The sequence below is a fragment of the Harpia harpyja genome, chromosome 5 (assembly GCF_026419915.1).
Source record: "Harpia harpyja isolate bHarHar1 chromosome 5, bHarHar1 primary haplotype, whole genome shotgun sequence".
Taxonomy (NCBI): Eukaryota; Metazoa; Chordata; class Aves; order Accipitriformes; family Accipitridae; genus Harpia; species Harpia harpyja.
In genome coordinates this window covers 72,158,349-72,183,332 of record NC_068944.1, presented here as the reverse complement: position 1 = coordinate 72,183,332, position 24,984 = coordinate 72,158,349, and the positions used below count along the sequence as shown (strand labels likewise).

Genomic DNA, 24,984 nt, shown 5'->3' with positions numbered 1-24,984 from the left:
TTACTTTTTAAGTAAAAGCTTCACTCACATACTTGAATGTAACCCACTACTACCAGTAAGTTCAGTGAATGTGCCAACAGACTTTTCCAATTATACCCTGGACATTCAGTGGTGCGCAAATACACACAGCCTATTAGAAAGCACTCCCAGTGGGTATCACTTTTCAGCTAGATTTCCTACAGAGCTTCTCCACATATTCCGTGTTGTATTTACCATTTCTGATCCAATGATATTTTTCCTTTTGGAATCTTGTGCTTTCACTTTCCCAGGCTTTCCCTCTCCTAATCAACTACTTTTGAGGGGTATCCATCTGCTTCTCAGGTCTCTGAAGAAAATGCACAGAGGGTGTTTTCTCTACCCTTTTTCTTCTACAACTGTCTCACCTATAAATTCAAAAACTTTGGCACATTTGCTGACATTTAGATTCACTCTTCTAGTTAATTCATCCACATCAAGACATCTCAGCTCTGTTCTATCACATTGAGATATCTTACCATCAAATCAAATTCATCATGACTCCTAGCGCCTCCAAGTCTTTCACTGCTTGCTTCTTTGACCAAGGACATCATTCTGCAGGCCAAATTTCAGCTGCTATCCCAACTCTCCTTGTCTTTGCACACAGCTTACAGACTATTTTTTTTCCTTATAAAAAACACCTCACATAATTTTTCATGTAATTTGAAAAGAAAGGCTATTTAGCATGGAGATTTCAGGTGACATCAAAACTTTAAGAGAATGAAGGGCTCCTCTCCCAAAATCAGATGTTCCTTCATGTTAATGAAGGGTTTAGAAAAGTAAATTTTGAAACTTTCTAGAGTATCAGTGATTAAATACCAAGTTCCCATTTATTTTAATTAAAATTATGGCACATTTGAACAAATAACCATGAAACAGCTTGATCCATAACTTTGGTTCAAGTACATAGCCACGGTTTCACTACAAGCAGCACAACTACTGGAAATACCTTTTCCTTTTGATAAAGAAAACTGTGCTATATTAAGCCTCAATCAGAATGCTTCTGAATCTGAAATTTGATCAGTCTCCCAATATGTTTTCTTGCCTGTTAGCCTTCTTAATCCTTCCACTGTTTCTTTTTTGCAGAAGAAAAAGATCTTTGTTTCCACTTCTATAAGCTACAAAGCATTATCCCCAAACCTTCAAAGTCGTACGTTATCAAAACTCATTTTCAGCCCATGTCAGCCTTGACTACCTGCTCACACTCTGAAATACAAGAAGGACCTTTTTGCCTTTATCTTCCCTCTTCACTACCATGCCATCATCTCATTCGCTTTCAGAAGTCTTTTGAATGTCCTCTTTACACCAGTGTCCATAAGAACATCTTTCACAGTGCTGAGACTGCCAATATATCCAGGGTTATGGTGTACATAAGTGGGCACTAAACCCCCCACATAACTGTCTTCAAACTTGTTGTATACTTTGATTGTATAAGTACTTTGAGAGAGACTTAATGTGCCTTATTTTCAGGACACCTGAAATAAAAAGGTCCTTGCCTGTGATCCCTCAGATTTATGATACTGCAAATACACGAGTACTGAAACATCACAGGAGACATCAGTGTTTAGAGTTTCTTACAAATGTAGCAAAAAGAAAACCACTCTTCTGAATCTTCTGTCAGTATATTTTCCAGAATCCCATAGATTTCTTTGGATGAGGGAAACCCTACTCCCTGAGTACCTATTAACTGTATTTTATACTAAACAGACTGTAGTAATTAAATAGACAGTATTTAAACATACTCAATGTAAATCCTAGCTTCTAGCCAGATCCTATTACCACCTCCAGACATGCTTTAACAACAAAGCGATCATCTATGTACTTGAGACTATTGAGTCATACTCTCAAAACATTTTCCTGCCCTAAAACAGATTACTAAAGCTATGTGAGAAAATTTGAAATACTTCTAGGTTTCATCTTTATTATCAGTTTGGTTTTGATTTTCCTGAATTTATTAATCTAGCAGTGGTGAATCCAGTGAAGGGATTGAACCCTACCCCATTAAATGCACAGGTAATTTAGGTGGTTAAATTAAGAATAATATTACTTTCATAGCTATGTAATTAACTTGTAGGCTCTGCAGTGAAAAGGTCTTTTTCAATCTGGGTACCATCAACTAGACCAAATAAGTCAAATCCCAGTAACTTATTTAATTTCTTTTGTTTTCAGTAGACACTGAACAGTATACCAGAATAGTGGGGTGAAATAACCTAATTTAACTCATGTCACAGCATCCCTTTAAGATAATGCCATGAAAACTATTTTTGTTGGAACCTGGATCTTCCCCCCATAATGTTATTTCATTATTTATACTTGCAATTTAGTATGACCGGAAAAAGAGAATAGTAAGTGAAGCACCAAATTTTTATAAAGCTATCAAATAGACTAGAGAATGGGACAACCAGCCTTTCACAAAAGCGTCAGAATGTGCTAGTGTGGTTTGTAAATACAGTATAGTAATTATAGAAGATAATTTTACTGTATAAAAACCTGAAAAGTGTACCTTACTGTGTACAGTTAAAATATTACTCAAGAACTGCATATTGTAACTGATTAATCTCTTGCTGTTTGAATAAAGAGTTTAATATTTGGAAAAACATTCTAAAGAAAATCTAGCACCACTTAGAGCCACATACTATGTTAGACTTAGAACACCTGTGAATGTTTAGAAGTAATTCACAGGTACTAATCTAATCAGTGATTGCCACTAAAATAGTATTTTACCAAGTCATACAACTTAAATACATCCATACAAAACTACTCAAAATACTTCCTCTTCAGCCTTCTCCTGGTTTCAGCTGGGCTAGAGTTGCTTGTCATCCTAGTAGCTGGTATAGTGCTATGTTTTTGAGCTAGGTATGAGAAGAATGTTGATAACGCACTGATGTTTTCAGTTGTTGCTACGTAGTGTTTGTACTAAGTCAAGGATTTTTCAGCTTCTCATGCCCAGCCAGCAAGAAGGCTGGAGGGGCACAAGAAGTTAAGAGGGGACACAGCCAGGGCAGCTGACCCAAAGTGGCCAAAGGGGTATTCCATACCATGTGACATCACATCTAGTATAGGAACTGGGGGGAGTGGGGGCAGGGGGGGATCACCGCTCAGGGACTAATTGGACATCGATCAGCAGGTGGTGAGCAATTGCACTGCGCATCATTTGTATATTCTAATCCTTTTATCATTACTGCTGCCACTTTATTAGTGTTATTATCATTATTAGTTTCTCCTTTTTATATTCTATTAAACCATTCTTATCTCAACCCACGAGTTTTAATTCTTTTCCCAATTTTCTCCCCCATCCCACTGGGTGGGGGGGGAAGTAAGTGAGCAGCTGCTTGGTGCTTAGTTGCTGGCTGGGGTTAAACCATGACAAGCCTTTATTAGCAATAATTTTACTACATTATAGTAGTCCCATAGTGTTTTTCCAGCACTTTGCTGTGCTTTGTTTCCAGCAAACTAAGTTACTGCCCTTGACCATGGCAGGCATAGCATCTAGCCAATACTCCCTTCCAGCTTCCCTCAGGAATAGCTCTACTTTATCTTTTCATTTATCACTTTCTTCTCTAGTATTATACTGATTTTTATTTCAAGTTTCTCCTTTCACTGGATGACTGAGTTAGCAAAATTACTCTGATTATAAAATCACAGCTAGAGTCAGTTCAAAAGTTTCCTTCACTTTGTTTTTGTGAAAGAACAACAATTAAATGAGTTTCTGCAGTATGAATTTTCTTTTCAATATCTCCTGTCCAGAAGGGAGAGTAAATGCAAGAATAGCTTTAAAACAAAAATAATTGTGAAATTTAGGACCAGTTCCCGAACACTGTATTACTCAATGAGGAAACACTTGGAATTCTTTAATTTTAGCATTTGTGGTTCCATACATCTGCAAGGATTTAAACTGTTCAATAAATGGATCTAACGAATTTTGTTACCAGATGCTGATATACTTTATTCCTTTGAGCTCAGCAACTACAGTCAGTATTCCTCACACAGTAAATGTTTTTGCTCAGTTTTATATTAGACATATGAAAAATGACACACCTGTTATTTTAAAATGTCAGTACCAAAATATTGAACACTAATATCCAGATACCACTCAGAGCTAGGATTCCTGCCTTTTCTTCTTTTTTTTTAAATGAGTCACCATTGAAGTTAACACTCTTATGCAAGTTTTATTTCACATTTTTATTTGAAAACAGTAATAGGTATGTTCATGTTTCAATTCTGTGAAAAAAGGGAGATTTATCACAAGACTAAAGAAACAAATCACACTAAACATAATACTTGCCTTTGTCCTGGATCCCGAACTGGCTTTGCCAAATTTTTGTGCTACAGTATCTTTTGCAGTACACTACCTATATGTTCTCAACAAAGTTATTCTTCAAAAAAGAAACCAGTTGATTCCAGACATATGACAGGAGAACAATTGGAAGTTGTAAACACATTGCAGCAGTGATTCACATCACCTCATATTATTTCTGACATATAAGACAGCAAATTCTAACCTACAGCCTCTGTAACAGCTTTATTTTTCTGCAGATAGTCTTTCAACTATTAGGATCCAAGCCATGCATACAATGAAATATGAATAAAAAGAATAAATGGGAAAAGTAAAAAAACCCACAATCATATGCAAGCATAAACCAGAATTTTGCTATTTCTTTAGTTAAACTATTCCTACATGTTGGCTTTATAAGAAATTACTTTCTCCTCCCCTCATCTTAGTGAAACCAAAACATCTGCTTTCAAATACAATTCCTCTCAATCTGGGGAGTGAACCCAACCGGATCTCCCTTATTGTGGCTTTTCAACACTTGCTTATTAGAAAGCTGGAGAGAGACTTTTTACCAGGGCCTGTAGTCACAGGACAAGGGGCAACAGTTTTAAACTGAAAGAGGGTAGATTTAGATTGGACATAAGGAAGAAATTCTTTATGATGAGGGTGGTGAGATACTGGAACAAGTTGCCCGGTGAAGCTGTGGATGCCCCCTCCCTGGAAATGTTCAAGGCCAGGTTGGATGGGGCTTTGAGCAACCTGATCTAGGGAACATATCCCTGCCCATGGCAGGGGGGTTGGAACTACGTGATCTTTAAAGATCCCTTCTAACCCAAACCATTCTATGATTCTAAAAGTGATTTCTAACTATAAGTGACATGAATTGATTCCCCCTACCCCACCCCTAGGTAGCAAGGAAGATTTATCCATATTCTTAGACTTACTATTATCATCCTCTAGAATTTCACTTTTCCAGTATAACTTAGAGTCAAAATTGAGTGATCCTTAAATCTTGGTTTTACTTATTCTCTAAAATAGGAATGTGAAGTTTTAGAGAGGAAATGCTACTTTATTTGCAAAATGTCCTTAGAGGTATACATTAACATGTATATTAACACATGTTTATTTGCAGTCTTTAGATAATCGGAAGTCTCAATTCACATTTCAGTAGTATTATCATTTATGCACTGATTCGGGATGGGAATTCAAATGCATTAAAGAAACACTGATTCCAAAAGAGTTACGTCTTCCAGCTACTCACTATAACAGCACATTAAACATCATGGCTCCTCTAAGCTTCTAGCATAATCAATTAAAAAGGAACTGGTACCATCCTTCATTTCAGTCACCTCCAAAAAAACATTTAAGAACCATGTCAGTTTCCAATAGGAACAAAAGGAATGAAAGCCAGACTTTCACCAGGGAAAGATTCTCATGTCCCTTCTCTTGTTGCACAGAAGAGGCAGGTACGGCCTAAATTGGTTAAATTCTCAGCATAAAAAACACAAAATAGAATTGTTATGATTACATCTGAAGGTCATCTTTAACAGTATAAGGACAAAGGAAAAAATAAAAGCATGGGCAAGGGGGGAGAAGGAAGCAGCTACATGCCTAAGATCAATGACGAGAAAAGCATATTCCTAAAGGTAAAGCTCAAAAGACATACAACCCTTCTACAGCGATTTCCATCCACACACCCCCAAAATCTTACTTGGCTCTAGAGTCATAAAAAAGAAAGTCAAGAAAGTCTGGAACAAGTCAGAAATAGCAGAATAAAAAGTTACCATCAAACCATAACCATTAGGAAATTACTTACCATATACAGGAATACCTGGGCACAAGCTAGAATTTTGTATGCAAGCACAACATGTATTGTTTTCTACAAAGTAAAATTTTGGTATGGAGCTAAACATATACATAACAAGTCTTCTTAAAAGAAGGCACTTGGTAAGATGCATTATCTCCAGTTTCAAAATGTCTGATAAGGAGTAAAAAAAGGTATAAATTAGTACTTTGGTTTGGTGGGCTTTTTTTTCTTTTGGTTTTTAAGTGAAACTATTCAGGAATAAAGTCTTAAAAAACTGGGAACTTAAACACACTCAGATATTGCAACCTCAGCAGGATGTTTCATATATCAAGGCTGATAACTTAAAAATATTCTATAGATTACAAAGAGAGGTTAGGAATCGATGCTTTAGACTTCATTTTACAAGTCTTCTTGGGCTTTGCTTCAACCTCTCCTGGATATCTCAGGAATGCTTGCTATTAAAACTGTTTTATTTAACACTAAGACAAAGCCTTCAACAAAGCTCTCCTTCAACAGTATTACTCACTGAAATCAATTTGTGCTAAAAAAGAATCAGAGCATTACAACTGAGTTTGAGATCTTTAACTCAATGGCTGTAGTATCTCAGGAGCAATAGCATTGAATTTCACTTAAGGAATATGCTAATAGAATGCTTTGATTTCTGAGGGAAAAAGTCTTGGAGTTGAAGACAAGCCTTAAAGTAAGTCAAACAAACCAACAACCCTTCAGTTTTCTTTAGAACGTATATACAAATACAATTTTTAGCTGTCATCTCCAAATCAAATGCTAATAACATTTAAATTTACCCTGAAGATACTTCAGTAGTTGTAGGCCAATAGGATAAACTACAAAAGAGTTTGTGAGCTACATAACAGCATGTATGTCTTATATAAAATGCAGATTTGAAAAAATAATATACCAAAATCCAGAGGACAGAACTAGTGATGCTGGAAATTCCGTACTATGAAAAGTTAATTATGCATGCATGTGCTAGATACTAGTAGTGGAAATTAGGTATGAAACTTTAGTGATAAGATCAGACCAAACAATAACTTCTGTATCACAAACACTGCTTAAGGACATATGAAAAATTAAGAAAACATGAAATAGAACTGTGAGTTTCTCTGTACTGAGCATCTGTAGCAGAGCTGTTACAGGCATCTATGAGAAAGTTAAAAACAGATATTTAAGAACTGAAGTAAAATAAGCAAAAAACCCATCTCCAAAATCAAATGAGATCTCTGATTTGCAAGCACTTTGGTATGGCTGATTACAGTGCTAAAGAAGTGAACCTTGGTATATAATTACCTCTACTCTGAACAACATTAAAATCAAGAAAAGTGGAATGGATATATTACACAATATTACTTAAGAATATAAGAACAAAAATTTATTTAGAGAAAATAATTATATTCTTACAGGATACAACCAACAGTAAGTGGAAATTCTCTAAATTAACATTCATTCTGCATTGCATTTGCAATTATTACAGGATACATCTAACTAAACAGATCTGTATGAATGGAATAATTCCTTAGTGCTTTTTCTTCTAACATGCTTATTCTAAATTAAAATAATTTGAAAATAATATTCTGAAGTATTTTAAAAGCTAAAAAGTAAGTTTCAAGCTTGCATTAATAAGCAGCATAGACATAACTGAAGGAAAATAGTTCACAGTAGAAAACTGTTACACTTAGATGCTGCAGCCACAATCTCTCTGTACTGTAACAGAAACAATTATGCACTTTAGTTTGTTTTCACACTTCAGAACTCAAAGGAGTAGAAGCTGTCATCTCTGTACTGCAAGGAAGATATGGGATGCTAGAGTAAAAATAAAACATTTCCTGTGTCAAAGAAAAATAAAGCAAAAGTAGTAAGAGACTTGCCTATTCCTGACTCAAACAAAAGCCACATTTTTATGAAATAAGCACAATGCAGGTGAGACTAAATCCAAATTCTACCTCCAAAACACTTCCATAACATTATTGTATCAGGACTATAAGAATTTTGTAATGCAGTAAAAGGAATACGTATATTCCATACATTAGAGAAATTGATCCAAAATTCATGTCAATCAAGGCAAGATTTACCAGTTTTCCAAAGCTGTGAGCTCCGTAGGGCCAATACACAGACCCTACATGCACCTAAGGAACAACTGAAAGTTAGAAGTAAAGCAGCACAGAAGTCTTACTGTGCTGCTCACAATAAAATGGAACGTCTTTATGATGTACATGGTTTCTTAACTTAGGTACCACTCAAGTTTCATAAGACAAGTTTCAGCCATTAACCATTAATAATTCAATCTAGCCTAATGAGACTACCTTCAACAAATCAAGATTTGTTTCCCTTATCTTTTGCTCTTATTTTGGGGGTCCTTTACATATTTCACAGTTGTACTCCAGGGGGGCTAGTGTTTGAAGGAAGAAGCTTAAAATATACACATTCAAATTAAATTCCACTGCAGCTGAGATACCTACCTGGACAAAGCAGGAACTGGTACTCCTCTTGCTCGAATAGAGGGTTTTCCGCGAACTACTGGAACTTCTGCATTTTCTGAACCACCATTTAAATATGTTAATTCTTGAAGTTGTGCCTGTCTGATTTCATCATTGTAGTCCTAAAACGGGGCGGAGTGAGAAAAAAAACCAAACTGTTCAACCACCACACCAAGTTAGTACCCGCAAACACTGCTCCTGAAAATTTCCTCTTGAAAAGTTGAACATCCCATTGAAAAAGTTTAATATGCAGTATATTATAGGCATATTATTCAGTCAAAAAATTCTAAAAGAATTCTACATATTAACTGCAATTTTTGCTCAGGCATGTTTTTCTTTCCCCCTGCATATCACCTCCATGTCCTTTACCAGTTCAAATACCAATGTTAAAATGCTGTAGAGGGAAATAAAAAAATCAAGGTCCCATTTCTGAGCTGAGATCTGGTTTGTAGTTCCAGCTGGAGTATGATAGTGTGTTAAAAGCAGAAAAAATTGCATTGCCTGGTGTTGCAAAGCAATACAGAATACACTGTAGAGAACAGTCCCCGACAACTAACCAATAGATTAGACATCTATACCCTTAAAATCAGGAGTTAAAGAAAGAATAGACAGTGAAATTCATTCAATACAAACATGCAATATTATCTAATAATAAAAGCTCCAAAAATGTCAATTCTAGAACATGTGAGGATAAACAATTTGAAGACACATGGCTTGTTTCTTATTCTGCACAAATCCTCTCTCAAGGTCTATCGAAAAGAAAGCTGAAGTTATTTACATGGAATTAATACAGTACTTCTCAAATACACAAAAGTCTTCTCAGGGACCTTGAGTCAGCCTCCAAAACTAGCACATCACACAGGAATAAAATAGATACAGCAATGAACTCTTGAGCTCTACGTATTTTTCTGCCATTTTCCCTCCACTTAAAGTGAGCCAAAGAATGCATCTGTAAAGGTGAATCAGAAAAACACTTTACTCCATGTGTATACATACACACTAAGTACCAAAATATTAAAAGGTTCTCTAATAAGAATGAAGTGATACTTGTGATATAACAGCCCTTATCTTCCTGCAAATTCTCCCGTTTCAAAGAAGGCAGGTTTGCCCAAATACTACCTATTTTTACATGTCAATTACAAAACAAAGGATCTGCATCTTTTATTGGAAATCTGATTTTATTACATTTATGCACTAGGCAGGTACCAAAAGTCTGTCAGGCAGCCTTGCATCAGACAACTCACTGAAACATAACTCTGTATTGAAAGGAGATTAAAACATCTATGAACTCAAAGATCTCAATTAGCCTTGAAACATTCTGCTTCCACAAACAAATAAAGTTTTCCTTTACATGCCATTACTGAAGATAGTTACTACTGTTAAAGTGGCACTACAGAAGCATTTTGTCCAAACTGTTGTAAACAGGCTCTGAAATTCAACTCAACCGTCCATCTGAGATCATCCTCTATTTAGCAGCAGAAACCAACCAGCAAACAAGATGAAGACAAAAGTCTGGAAGACTGAATCAACTGTTTCAAACTGTATAATTGAAGCTTTTGAGAAATAGATTCCATTATAAAACAACTTGGAACCAATACATAGCCAAACCATCGCAGAGAGTAAAACAGAAACAGGCAATTGGACACTATTCTGGCCAGAACTGTACAGAAACCCACTTTATATTTATACTTTGTGGCTGGACCGGAACTGGCTACAAATGCAAAATTCTATACAATGTATGGAACAAAGAACTTCAATCTCAAAACAAAATGCTAATGAATTGTTAAAACTGTACCACAAAAGCAATCCTCTGGTCTCAAAGTTCTGACATAACATATATCAGAAATGCTCTTTATAACTTCCCCGCAAGATATTCTCCTTGGAATTGGACTCCTGGAAAAATACCTTTGATCTTTTTATATTAATTTCATTTAATTTCTTAACAAAGATGTGCTTAGGTTGCCACTGTGCATGTTGGGTCCTTTCTTTTCTCTGATGCTTTCTCATTTTCCTGTAGCATACTACTAGACATACCAGCAGCCTTAGTCACAGACAAGGACTCCACTGTGCAAAAGCACAGACAGAAAATATGGTCCTTATCACATATGCCAGAGGCAGCAGGAAGATACAGAGTGAAAGGGCAGTACAAGGAAGACATGATAATCTGCAGCGTTAATCCATTAGACTCTGAAATGGATTCTTCAATTAAAAGTAACAGACAGTCAATTTATGAATGCCCACTGCTGGAAAACAGCACACTTCAAGTCAAATTGAGGAGATAACAATCTCTTCCTCCCCTAGAACACAAGATGGATATGGAAACCCTTTAGACTGCACTCCTCCCCTGTGCAGTTTAGGCAGAGGCAACGCTCGAATTTCAGTCAAATGCTGCTGATGAATTTCAAGTGAACAGATGTACTCTCATTTTATGAGCATTGCCCATCCTCACTACAGTCTTCTCTGAACATAGAGGATGTTTTCTTCTGTAGGAGTGACTACGTCATCAAGATACATGCAAGAGATTTTCTCCCTACATAGAATTACTTATATGATGCAACTAAGCAACATTCTTGTAGATTTGTCTGCAATCCTCACCAGCCCTGATCAACACACTGGCAGCAGCAGCTCTCCTTGGGATCACCTGTAAGATAAGACCTTATTCATATTTATCATTCAAACTATTAGTAAAATCATTTTTTTATTTAATGTTAGGACAAATCCCTGCAAAACCCTATGCAGTTCTGCAAAACTACCAAGCAGATCTTTATCCTGGCAGTGAGCAATGAATAGTTATCAGCCACCTTTAGACACACACCTTACAGTTATTCACCAGCTTGTTTAAATAAAAGTGTGTGAGTTTGCAGAGCCCAACAGCTCTTCCAAATGCCACTAAACTCTATTTCATTACGACACCTTACAAACTAAACATGCAGGAGGCAAGGCAGACTACAGGAAAAAATTGTAAATTCTGTTCACATTGTAAATGGACTGCTACAGATTGTTCCCTAACAGATTTTTTTTATACTTTGCTTTAAAGACAAGGAAAAAAAGAAACATGGGTAGCCAACAGCAAAGCATAATTAATGTTGTAGCTGTCAAAAGAAGAATGACTACCACTACTAAAAAAATAAAGCAAAATGGACTAAGAAAAGTCCTATTGGCCAAAACTGTAGTAATCATGGTATAATACAGGACCTGCAGGGAGGTGAGGGTGGAAGTACCTGGCTTTTTGTCTTAACTGACAGAAGTAATGCTATTAATATCAAGCACAACACTCACCAATCTAACAGTTGAACAGACTGCTGACCAGAGGATCTGGCCAGAACAAAGGGACTGGCTCATTTAAAGCAGAACAAAAGAACATACTTGAACTCAGAAGCCACAATTCTACCTGCAGAAGATGGCAGTCAAGGCAACATGATAAGCACAGCCCAAAAAACTCAAGTCAGAAGGTTTTATGTCTTGGTTTGAGTTATACCAATAGGTTAAAGGAAAGTACACAACTGCAGCTGCTTGAGGATGAACTTCAATACAAAGGTGCTTGTTCATAGATCTAAAAAGATCTGAGAAGAGAGGCTGAGGCATTTTTGCTATAGTCTGCTACTACAAAGATATTTTATATCCTACATTCAAGCACCAATTGTGATTGTACATTCAGGCCTAATCTGAAAACTGAACAATAACCATATTCATAAATAAAGATTAGTACCTAAGGTTGTTGGAAGGTATAGTTAGCTTACATTGTAAGGAGAACACAAATTAAGATCATAATCACATATATTGATAGCAAGACTTCTCACTTGAAATAAAACTGATAATTTGCTAAGAAAGCCACAACAGACATAGAAAATAAAAACTAAGTTGCATTTGGCAGCAGTTAACCAAATGGTAGTTCGAGAGGACAGAGTGCTCCTTGTTGCTTCCTGGAGTGGCTGCGGGGGGGCAGGCAGAAGAGTTTAGGGCATTTAGAACCATTCTGATAAGATTACATTTGAGCAGCCAAAGGGAAATTAAGACAGTGGTGGCTTGATCCCATAGTTCAGAAGAAATTATGTAGCATCAGTTCAGCTCAGTACAATAAAGATGCAATGATCAAAAATTGACATGGAAAAGCATACAACCAATGAATGGAATCGCTCATTATCAGTCTGTAATTCTAATAGCTTAACAGCAGTAGAGTTATGGCTAGGTTTTGATAAGCTTGCTTCATTTGTTAAGAAATTAAGTGAGCCAAGCTCAATGAAGAAAAATAAGATCTCTGATGAAGTGGGCAGGGGGATCCAGATATATCCTTACTTCCAGTGCATGCAAAAAGCACTTACCAAATTGAGCATATTTTCATCTAAAAAGAAAACAGCTGTTTGCTCACTAGAATACCCAAGAACTTAATTCTCCCTTATCTCTTCATACAATCAAATCATGAATCATGTAAATACAGTAACCTTTGACATTATGACAACCCAGCATTCCTACAAGTATTGTGTTGAGTATCTCCTACCTAATCAGTTATGATGTTTGAACAGTAGTATGTTTACCTCATCATATACATCAAGACAAAAGCCATTTGGAACCTGCAAAGTTGAACATAATGCTCAGGACATTTGGGGGGGGGTAACTGTCTTAAGGTGCATCCACATTAGTATATTATTTCACATCAGGATGTATTCCTAAATGAACCTCCTGATGATTGTTACTTATCATGCTTTGGTTCATGTCATGGAGTAGTATTGGGGCATATGAACTAACTTTCATTCAGCCAAAAACAAGCCAGAAGAAACACTCAAGGAGCACACAGTCAACTCCAGTCACTTGGGGACTTAAGTTTCGTGGATCTAGACTAGGTTTAGTACAAACTAAAATCCCCCAAATGCATACAGTAGCACTACCAGGTCATCAGCACCAACTGCTTCACCCTAGAGCACAACTGGCAGTTCTACCCCCAACAGGCATCCCCAGCTGGTCCTGAATACAGCTACACTGACTATACTCTCAAACATTTATGTGCTGCTGTCACTCAGATACACACCTTGAAGTTTCCTTAGCTATGTCTCCCACATTTCCAAGATCTGACACTAGTCAAGAATAACACTTGGATAAAATTTTCAGCAGTAAAAATAAACAGAACTCAATGCACCCTGAGGATGTTTTGCTTTCTATATTCATTCGATAACCAATAAAAACAGAGAACATTCACTGAAGAGCTAATAGTTAGGAACTTCACACAGTAACACCACCTCAAATGCCCCAGCTTCTTAAGAGAGCTTGGATTGTTCCAAGCAGTTTAAGATCACAAAACAATCAAGGCTGGTTCTCGCATGACAAGCAAATAAAGGAATCTTCTGCAGAAAGACACTGGAAACCCTGCAACACCATTGTCTATACATACCCCAAACCTGGACTACAAACTTATACTGGAAATCACATCTTATTTTATACATCCATAACATCACAAGTTGAAGTATACACCAGAAGACAAGTATAACCCATGTATCACTAGCTTTGTGAAAAAAATAAAGACACAAGACAAAATGTATTGATTCTCAGCACTGAACACTAAGCCAGGATTATGGGCAGAAACAATACTACAACTTCAAATTTATTTATTCTTAAGTGAAACAGAACCCTATGCTGACACTTCAGGTGTACCAAGAACACAGAAAAGCTCTACCTTCAGCAAAGAAAGCTATTTTTCCATATATTACAAGTTTTTACAATTATTTGTAAACTTCAATACTTTGCACATGACCAGTTAAGCAAGAATAAGTTGCTCTTTTACTGTAGGTCATACCATGAGATGAGAGCCTATGTGGACAGTTATGCATTCACCCAATAACTGCGTACAAAGTGAAAAGTATTTGTAAACATCACCACTTCTTTCACAGGTGAAGGAAAATTAAGCAACATGACCTAATCAATATTGTACAGTAAGTTAGTTTTAGAGACAAAATCTCTCACTCAAGAGTACCAGAATTCTTATTAAAAAATTAAAATACTAACAGGGATGAGGAACTTCTTGATTTCTTCCAATGCATGTCCCATTCTGGCATATGCTTCTGCCGGTGGAGCAAATACTTCAATTAAAACATGCAGATCATCATTTAAGTGGAAGTACTTTGCCTCTCCACTTTTTCTCAACTCTTCCTCCTAGGAGACAAGAAAAAAGTTGGGTTTTTTCCACCTTCTTATTTTAAACATATTCTAATGCAAGTGTTAAAGTTGCTTCAGAGGCATTTCCACATACTGTTTACTCATGTTCAGAAGTCAACTAAAAAAGTATAAAATTACATACTTTTCTGATACACTTCAATCATGTTGCTAAAATACCAGAATAGTATCAGTTGGCTTATCAACAGTAATGACCAGTAACACACAAAACAGGACCCATCAGCTTCTGCTCACATACAGAAGCTGTAGCACAAGGGAGAATGTTCCCAGGAATTTTACCAAGTGCACCAGTTTCATGTAGAAGACACTGAGAAACGTAGGTGAACTTGAAGCCTCTTTTCTCAAAAGTAAAGTCTTTAGAAACAGGTTTGATCTAATATTCCACAAAAGCAAGATTCTTTAACCAATATTATTTCAATCTTAGGATTATTGCACTACTCAGATATTTATTTATTTTCTGTTCTTACTGAGACTTCTACCCCACAAATACATCCTTCACAGAACTGTGCTACTTGGATATGAAACTAACAGCATACAAGACAAGGGAGGACGACTTCAGAGAGAAAAAAAAAAAAGAGTTCACTAGCTATTTCAGAAGAGAGTTTATTTCTTTTATTCTGCTTCACCCAATCCACTTCAATATGACTGAGAAACTATGATTTCAATGTAGTGGAGCAGAGCTCAGTTCTCACAATATTTACATTCACATGCAAAATGTTCACAGACCTAAAGGACATCATTTGTTAGTCTCAGATAGGCTCCCCCCCTCCCACATGTACCTGATAGGTGCATTTCAAGAGACTAAACCACCATTAAAAATAATTTAATTGTATTACCAGGTAACATTATATCAAATTCTTAGCAGTTCTGCTATCTAAAAAACAAAGCTCTAAGAATTCTCCCCTGCTGCTTATTATATTTAGCAAGCACCAGGTAAGTACTTCATCCTTTAGATTACTAAAATTATAGTTTCAGTGATACTTGAAGTCTCCCCCCACGCACACGCCTTAATTATGGGTTGAAGTTTATAAGTGACAATCCATTTCTGCTTCTCATAAATAACATTCTTGTCATCATACTTTGTGTTTGACTATGGGGATGTTTAAAAAAAAAATCAGCAGAATCTAGTTAGCTGTTAGATCATCCACAGCAAGAATATTAAGAGGCCAGAGTCAGTAGGATTAGACTTTGTCAACAAAACCATTATCTTGTCAATACAAAAACCAGATCTTAGGAACTAAACTAATATAAACATTACAGCTCTTAAACATTTAGTTTTAGTAGGAACTTTCCTCACTTTCAGCACAGTTATTCAAGACATATGAACTGTCATCTAGCGCTGGAAACTAGAAGTTTTCATCAGTGGATCTCCCCATATACTTTTAGTATATCCAAGCTATCAAGCATTCCCTGTCCCTTTTTTTTAAAGGGGGGAAAAAAAAAATCACTGTGCAGTTAGATGTGCCGAGAATTGAGAATTAAGAAAATTCATTTCTGTGGTTATCAATCAACTTGCCTGGTAACAGCAATAACCAATAGAAAAGTCACAATTTCACATGCAGTACCTGGTGAAAAAGGATTTCAATGAGCAATTTTAACAAAACATATAAGAAATTTCAGTGCAGGTTGTTCTAAAATCATTCCCATAAGCAAGCTTTTAAAGTAACTTTATATTTTTTTTCTTGCTTCACATGCAAAGTTCACTTTGATTTTTTTTCCCCAATTCTGTAACATGACTTGGCAACGCCACTCTCCACAACTATTAACAGCACACAAATGAGAATGAGCTCACTCACTGGCCTACATCTCCCAACCCTGGGCACATATTAAGCATCTCAGGTTTTTTTATTCCCCACAATGACCAACACAAAAGCCACAGCTTGTTCCCGTTCCAGTATCCCTCACTGACAGTATTTTTAGCTCCCACAAAATCCTCTGCTTTCCATTACTTGACAGTACATACATTGGCTCGGCTTGCCCAGTACACATGGATGCTGCTTGGCTGGCCAAAACACAGAACATTTTTTTCTACTGCAAGGAAGATTTGAGAGCTGCTGAAAGGATGAAAGCAAACCAGATGTGAAATAAGGAAGCTAAAAGCCAGGTCACCACTTTTTTTTCCTTTTCTTAAATCTGTCCTTTAAATCTCCATCTTCTCTCACAAAATTTATCACACCAAACAGCTCATGGTTTGGACAATCTGATTTAATTTCATGTTTTCAGTACACACACATCCCTGCAGTACTGCACTCTGGGAGCCTTATGAGAAATCTTACCCTATTTGCTTTGTACCTTGTGCTCTTATATTTCATGCCTTTGTGGTCCAGAACAAAGAGCACTAGCACAACTTATGATGCACAGCAGCACAAGGCATCTGGCAATATGCCTACTAAAGACAGTTAATATACTTTGCCCTGTATTATATTGTATCTACAAAGCCTTTTGCTTTTCATTGTACTTGTCAAGCTATCAAGAACCAATAACAACCCTAGAAGTCTACTGGTTTAAATCAGAAGTTGAGTAGCAGTATTTATCAAAATATGCTCATAATACTGTCTGTCTTCATCTTCACTACGTCACCTTTGATTTAGGTTTTAAATTTCTTTAAGTACTACCTGATATCTATTTTTAATGTTACCTTAAATTTGGCTTGTCAGATTTTATAAACCTTTCAGAATACTCAAGTTGTTGAAAGGCCTGTACCAGTCTTGAACTATTGGTAACACGTGAATTACTGATTGGGGTGGAAGGCTTTAAGTTATTTCTTCAGATTTACAACATAGATGCAGTCTTGTCATGCAATAAAGAAATTCTGAAATGAGTCCTTTTACTTTTTCACTCTCCTATATACACATGAAAGCCTGAGTAGTCTAGCAGAAGTGAACTAGTGAAAGTCAGTGATGAAGTGACAGCACAGAGAATTACTGAATTTAGATATTGGATATCACGAGTAGATACATGAAATGGTCCTCCAGATGTTGACTAAAGAGATGGAAACAGAAGCCTAGACAGATTCTAGGACTCAGTTTAAGGAGTAAGGAAGAAAGATACTGTTAAACCCAAATCAGATTGGACATTCTAAAAAGGCAATTACAAGTCAGAGCTAGAGAAATACTGTTGCCCAAAATGAATTTAAAGTCAGACTGGTTTATCTGTATCTTATCCTGGTTTATCTAAATCTTTCCCTAGAGAACTTGCAAAAGGTAAAGGTGATCTTTTGCTACATTTTCTCAACCTTTCACATCAATTAGCTTTCTTCCACAAGCCTTTGAAGTTCTCTTAAAGTTCAAAAAAATTTAAGAAAAAGTACATATTAAGAAATTCAGCTTAGAGAAGTCTATGAAGCTTAGTGCCACTTTTCCTCAGGGAAGAGGTAATAATCATTACTCATTTAAAACCAGTAATGTAGCAGGTATACTAACATGTAAGTGTTTAGAAATATCTGACAATCTGATCCAGAGCCTCTAACAATTGGTTCATCCCAGAATCTGTGATCACCATCACTAAATAGCCACACACCATAAGCTGTCTCACTTCTAGTGACAGCAAAGATGCTGCAATTAACTTGGAGACAATAGATCAGATCCTCAGCTGTTTTGTGGTACAGATTTGGCTTCAGTGTAAGAGTACTAATTTATATCAGCTGAAGTTTTTTTAATCTGTTGTCCTGGTTTCAGCTGGGATAGAGTTAATTGTCTTCCTAATAGCTGGTACAGTGCTATGTTTTGGGTTCAGTATGAAAAGACTGTTGATAACACACTGATGTTTTCAGTTGTTGCTCAGTAGTGTTTAGACTAAAGTCAAGGATTTTTCAGCTTCTCATGCCCAGCCAGCAAGAAAGCTGGAGGGGCACAAGAAGTTGGCACAGGACAGAGCCAGGGCAGCTGACCCAAAGTGGCCAAAGGGGTATTCCATACCATGGGACATCACATCTAGTATAGGAACTGGGGGGAGTGGGGGCAGGCGATCACTGCTCAGGGACTAACTGGGTGTCAGTCAGCAGGTGGTGAGCAATTGCACTGTGCATCATTTGTACATTCCAATCCTTTTATTATTACTGTTGTCATTTTATTAGTGTTATTATTAGTTTCCTCTTTTCTGTTCTGTTAAACTGTTCTTATCTCAACCCACACATTTTACTACTTTTCCTGATTTCCTCCCCCATCCCACTGGGTGGGGGGGGAGCAAGCAAGCAGCTGCATGGTGCTTAGTTGCTGGCTGGGGTTAAACCACAACATCTGTGATAATGTAATTCCAAAGATTTTTGCTACCTGCAACAAAAATTCTAACCACAATAGTGCTTTAAAACTGAAAATAGGGAGTTTTTTCCCCCCAATTTTTTTTTAAATTACAGTTCATGCCATTGTCTTATATCACCTATGCACTTCTGAAAACAAGGTTTGCTCCAACTTCTGTTCAGCAGGAGAATATAATACTGTTCAGATTTCACTTTCATCTGACCCTTAGATAAATCAAGAAGTCAATGAGAATTGGAAGAAAATCTACACAATGGCACAGTGGAGCAGGGGAAGAACATGAGGAGTCCTCCCCCTGAAGAGGAAGGAGCAGCAGAAACAATGTGTGATGAACTGACCACAACCCCCATTCCCCATCCCCCTGTGCTGCTGGGGGGGAGGAGGTAGAGAAAATTGGGAGTGAAGTTGTGCCCAGGAAGAAGGGAGGGGTGGGGGGAAGGTGTTTTAAGATTTAGTTTTATTTCTCATTATCCTACTCTGATTTGATTGGTAATAAATTAAATTAATTTTTCCCTAAGTCAAGTCTGTTTTGCCCATGATGGTAATTGGCAAGTGATCTCTCCCTGTCCTTACCTCAGCCCATGAGCCTTTCATTTATTTTCTCTCCCCTGTCCAGCTGAGGCAGGCAAGTGATCAAGCAGCTTTGCTGGGCACCTGGGCATCCAGCCAGGGTCAACACACCACAAAAGGCCCCTTCCAACCCAAACTATTCTATGATTCTAACAGTGATGTACTTCATTATTTGTCAATACCACACTAAAGTCTCAGCTAGATTTTCCAAGTAATGCAAAAACTGGTCACAATGGAGAATTTGTCAGCCTTTCTGAACAGCAACTCATTGTCACCAAGTAATTCAATCTTGGGCTTCTCTTCAGCAAAGACCACTTGACCCTCATACAGATAAAACTGTATAATTAAGGTTCTCTTATTTGCTAGTTCTCTGGACAAGTTTAATACAGTAGATCCAAAATGCTAACCAAGAATGTATGAAGATCAAGGCAAAAAAGTAAATTACTTGTCAGTGAAAGAGGTATGGTTGAAACAATTAGTACATAGATAATCTACATGAAACTAGAAAAAAATGTTTCAAGTTCTCTTGTTTGGTTAAGTTCTCCACACACAGAGTATCCAGCTTTCTGAGCTGTGTCCCCAAAGAACTAGGGATGAGTGCAACCTGGTTTAGGTAATTAGCCGATAGGATCCCTTTGTAGCACCAGTACTTTCTTGCACATGTCCTGTAGACTCAACTGAGTCCTGGAAACAGTGTCATTAATTTAGTCTGCTTTAGTTCTGAATTACTCTTTCTGAAGGACTATTCCAAATAGGTACATACAAGCTATTCTAGCTGTATTATTCCAAATTATCCAACTGGCTCCTCTCTATTGTCCCTTTCAAAAACAAAACCAGACCCACAATGACAGGAATCTTACTGTTTCTGAACTCAAAGATTAATTGCATTGAAGTTATCTGCAAACAATAGCTCAAACTAACAATTTTCTTCGCCACTTAATTTAAAAAAAATTGCTTAATCAGTTTTGGCTAGCATCTCAATCAAGAAAAATAAAAGTTTGAACAATTACTTCATTACCAAAGGAAACAAGAGAAGTTCAAATCATTCAAAAAGAAACCTTTAAGACTCTTCCCCAGGCTTCTGAGACTCAAGTTAGGATCTGAACTTTTCAGCATGAGCTTCTGCTTTTAATAGAACTTTTTTTATACTGCAGAGGCATTAGAAAAACTCAGGGACCTTCTTACTCTATGAGACATCATATTTTAATATAGAAACATGTAATGCAGCAACAGAAGAATGTCAGTTTGACACATTCCACAAGAACTGAGAAAGTTCATCAAGCATCATTTAAAACAGAATTTGGAGACTTACTTTGTCATCCTGGCTTAGAGCAAGTTTACTTTATGTTCTTTGCTTTCTGGTTGAACTAGTTGTGTTTCTTCTTAAAGTTACTAGCAATGTAGTTTTTAATAACTGTGAAACACTTAAATCTTAAACTTGCATTATCTTTATTATGTATTACATAACAGATCCCATTAAAAAGATCCCTCATTTTCAAGCCTTTATTATAGGAGAATGTATTTGTAAAAACATAAGTTACATTTATGTAAGTTATATTTAATAAAAATATTTTCAAGAAGGAATTAAAAGGAAGAGCTAGCTCTTAAGTTGCACAGAATAAAGTAATTTATGGGCTCTGATCAAGCTTTTGATAAATACTCTAAATCACATAACATTTATATTTTGCTGATGGAGAAATGTGCTAAAAAATATATAGTTTAGGAAATTCAGTAACCAGCCCTCTAAGTCACTCTTCCATATGCATGCCATTATCAGTCTTTATAGCACATAGCATTTTTACATTTCAGATTACATAACCACAGAAAAATTTCACTGGAGGCCTATAAAACATGGTATGCTACAAGCAAGAAATATGTTCAGTGTTTTAATTTGCATCATTAGGAATGCTCCAATTAAAAAAATGCAGCTTACCAGACAAGTGACACATCTCCTCACTCACATACGCTTATCTGCTACAAGTTTAGCCAGAGATTTATTTCAGTAAAGAGTGAAACTGATTAGTACAAATACCCATCAAGCTAAAAGTTTCTCTTCTGCTGTCTACTTTGGCTATTGTAATGGATGCATCCACTATAACCAAATACTTCCATAGAAACAATTGCAGTTTGTCAACAGCTTAGGCTGCATAAGTCCTCCTAGCTGTGAAATTTTTTTCCAGTTGTATTTTGTCTCCTTTCATCAGCTGTTTTTCTCTTTGTTTCTCCTATGCTTTTTGTTTGCTCCAATTTTTGTCACAGTGTTTGTCCACCTCCCCCAAAATTATAGGTTAAGTTATGAAATTCAGGTATCAAACACTCCACTAACATACTCAGGTCTTACCTTTGTCTTGTCCCTCATAGAACCTTTTCCCAAAATAGACATTTTTGTCAGGGTTTCTTCCTGTAAACGCTTTAGAGAATTGCCACGTGGACCCAAAAGTTTTCCCACAAAGTTGAACTGTAAGAAAACAAAAAAAACATTAAGCTCTTTGGATTTTTAAGCATAAACGACCAACCAAAATGGAATATATTGCTGAAAGAACTTTTTCTTCTAGGTGCAAACAAGCATTAGATCATAAATTACACACTGATTAAGTACAACTGTGTAGGACAGTTAACAGCATGTCAGTGGCTCCACCAGGTGTCAACAGAAACACAGAAGTATCTGAACTCAAATCAAATAGTATAAAGAGAACTTTGTGTTTATCCCATTCAACACTGAGAACAGATGTGCTCAAACTGCAATTCGGTTTTCAACAATTGTTACCAGGTACATAACCATAAAAACAAAGCTGGCAGCAATCTCACAGATACAATACCAATGAAAGCTCTGAAGAAAAATAATATCTCATTTGCCTTATTCTGCCTTGAAGATTTATGAAGTAACCCATACAATATACCCTACACTAAAACACAGAAACAATCAAGGAATTAAATCCAGAGAACATAAGCATATAAATCCAGTGCCAAACCAAAATCAACACTTAAGATCTTCCTCAACTGCCACTCAAATCCCATTATCACTGAAGTTTACCAAAGGCAGTTAGGGTTCATAACCAATAACCATTACAATATTAAGATAACTAGGGAGAAGAATGTGGTGAGCCACAAAAAGACAAACAAGAAAAACACAACCATTTCCATTCACAGAAAACACCAAAACATACAGCCCAAAAGGTGCTTCAGAGGTAAAGTAGGCTAAGGAAAACAGGTATCAAAAAATCCATTCATAACAAAGGAAAACAGAAAGGGAGAATCTCCCTATTCTCATTTCAAGGACACAAAACTGGACTTATTAGAGCCAGGAGGTGTGAAATTTCTCACAAGCACTGCTCCATAGGGCATATATTCCTAGTCACATATACCAGGAGAAAAGCTGTATACATTCAGCAGTCCACTTTCTTATATCGCTGCAGTGTATTTTGTAAGGTATTTATAAAATTATATATATATATAAAATTTGAAGGATAGTTACAAGGAAGGCTTGAGGATTCACTTTAATTATGCAGAGAACTATTTTCGTTGGGGGGAGGGCAGGGGAAATCACAAAGAAGAGCTGATACACATAAGCTACACTTGGAAGTTGGTATGGAATGGTGTAAACACTTCCTGAAAGTAATAATTTATTCCTGTATTGGATTTATATGGCAAAGTTTTGGTAGCAGGAGGCTGCAGGGGCGACTTCTGTGAGAAGATGCCAGAAGCTGCCCCCATGTTGGATAGAGCTAGCTCCAATACAGACCCACCACTGCCCAAAGCTTAGCCCATCAGCAGCATAGCGCCTACATGACAACGTATTTAAGGGTAAAAACACTATGAAGTTGACAAGTGAGAATATATGAGAGAAACAGCCCTGCAGACACCAAGGTCAGCAGAGAAGGGGGAGGAGGTGCTCCAGGCACTGGAACAGAGATTCCCCTACAGCCTCTGGAGAAGACCACGGTGAGGCAGGCTGTCCCTGCAGCCCAGGGAGGTCCACAGTGGAGCAGATATCCACCTGCAGCCCAGGGAGGACCCCACGCCAGAGCAGGTGGATGTATCCTGAAGGAGGCTGCAGCCCATGGAGAACCCATGCTGGAGCAGGCTCCTGGCAGGAGCTCTGGCCTGTGGAAAAGAACCCATGCAAGAGCAGATTTTCTAGCAGGACCTGTGACCCCACAGGGGACACACACTGGAGCAGTTCTTGAACTGCAGCCCATGGGAAGGACCCACATCGGAGCAGTTTGTGAACTACTGTATTCTGAGGGAAGAACCCCAGGTTGAAGCAGAAGGAGAACATGAGCAGAAAGGAGCAGCAAAGACAAAGTGTTATGAACTGACCACAACCCCCATTCCCTATTCCCCTGAGCCACTTGAGGGAAGAACGTAGAAGAGTCAGAAGTGAAGTTGAACCCAGAAAGAAGGCAGGGGTGGGGGTAGGAAAGATAGTTTTAGTTTTGTTTTATTTCTCACTGTCCTTCTGTTACAATTGGCAATAAATTTGTCTTCAAGTCAAGCATGTTTTGCCCATGACTAACTGGTGGGTGATCTCCCTCTCCTTATCTCAACCCACAAGCTTTTCATCTTACTTTCTCCCCTCATCCTGTTGAGGGGCAGGGAGTGACAGAGCAGCTTGGTGGGCACCTGGCAGCCAGTAAATGTCAACCCACCACAATTCCTGTCAAAGTAACACTGCAATAGAGATTATTTATCAACAAACTACTGTTCAGGAATATTTACTATCCCCAATGAAACTTTGTAAAACCAGGATATTCGCACTGTTGGAATCTAAAGTGACACAATCACGTTAACAATAATGTAGTTTTAGGCACAAGTAAAATATAGGGATGCTAGAAAGCCAACCAGCTTAAACTACTTTTTTGTGGCCTCAAATTTATGAAACAGTTTGTAAGTTCTTTGACTGTTCCCCTACTACTGTGTCACGAAAGGGCCAAGATGGGCTGCTTTGATCTCCCTCCCTATTCCTCTAGAGGAATTGGAAAACACTTGAGAATGGGGTAGTAGCAGCTCAGAATCCTTTGTTTCTACATTGGAAGGGCTGATGGAAAAAAGGCCCAGCTGTAGTCACCCTATAATGCAGAAAGTCTACAGCTCCAGTTCACCTACTTCAGCTTTGGACAAAAAGAAATGCAAGCAATAAAATTATATTTTCATATTTAGCAGGCTTTTATTCCCCTTAGTACTTGCAAGTTCAATTTCCAGTGTAGACCTGAGTTAGAACTAAGATACAATTGAGCAAATTGCTTATGAATGACTATAGTCCACAGAAGCTATTAAATTTAAGGCCTTGCATGAACTAGTCTTTTCTGAAATTATCAGGCCAAATCTCAATAAATCCTCAGGCAATTTAAGTTTGTTTTATTAGGTATATTGCATTTTTTTCCTTATAGGTCCTAAGATACA

The 24,984-nt window shown here is 37.2% G+C and overlaps 1 protein-coding gene across 4 annotated transcripts in view; it reads right to left on the bottom strand.

Moving 5' to 3' along the window:
• KHDRBS3 (KH RNA binding domain containing, signal transduction associated 3) overlaps positions 1-24,984 on the bottom strand; it is a 101,561-nt gene that overhangs the window by 38,665 nt on the left and 37,912 nt on the right. For all 4 annotated transcript variants that reach the window (XM_052787602.1, XM_052787600.1, XM_052787601.1 and 1 more), the window contains exons 3-5: positions 21,923-22,039; positions 14,588-14,734; positions 8,573-8,712 (exon numbers count right to left, since the gene is read on the bottom strand). In XM_052787602.1, coding sequence (XP_052643562.1) covers positions 8,573-8,712; positions 14,588-14,734; positions 21,923-22,039 — 404 coding nt within the window. The remainder of the gene's footprint in view (positions 1-8,572; positions 8,713-14,587; positions 14,735-21,922; positions 22,040-24,984) is intronic.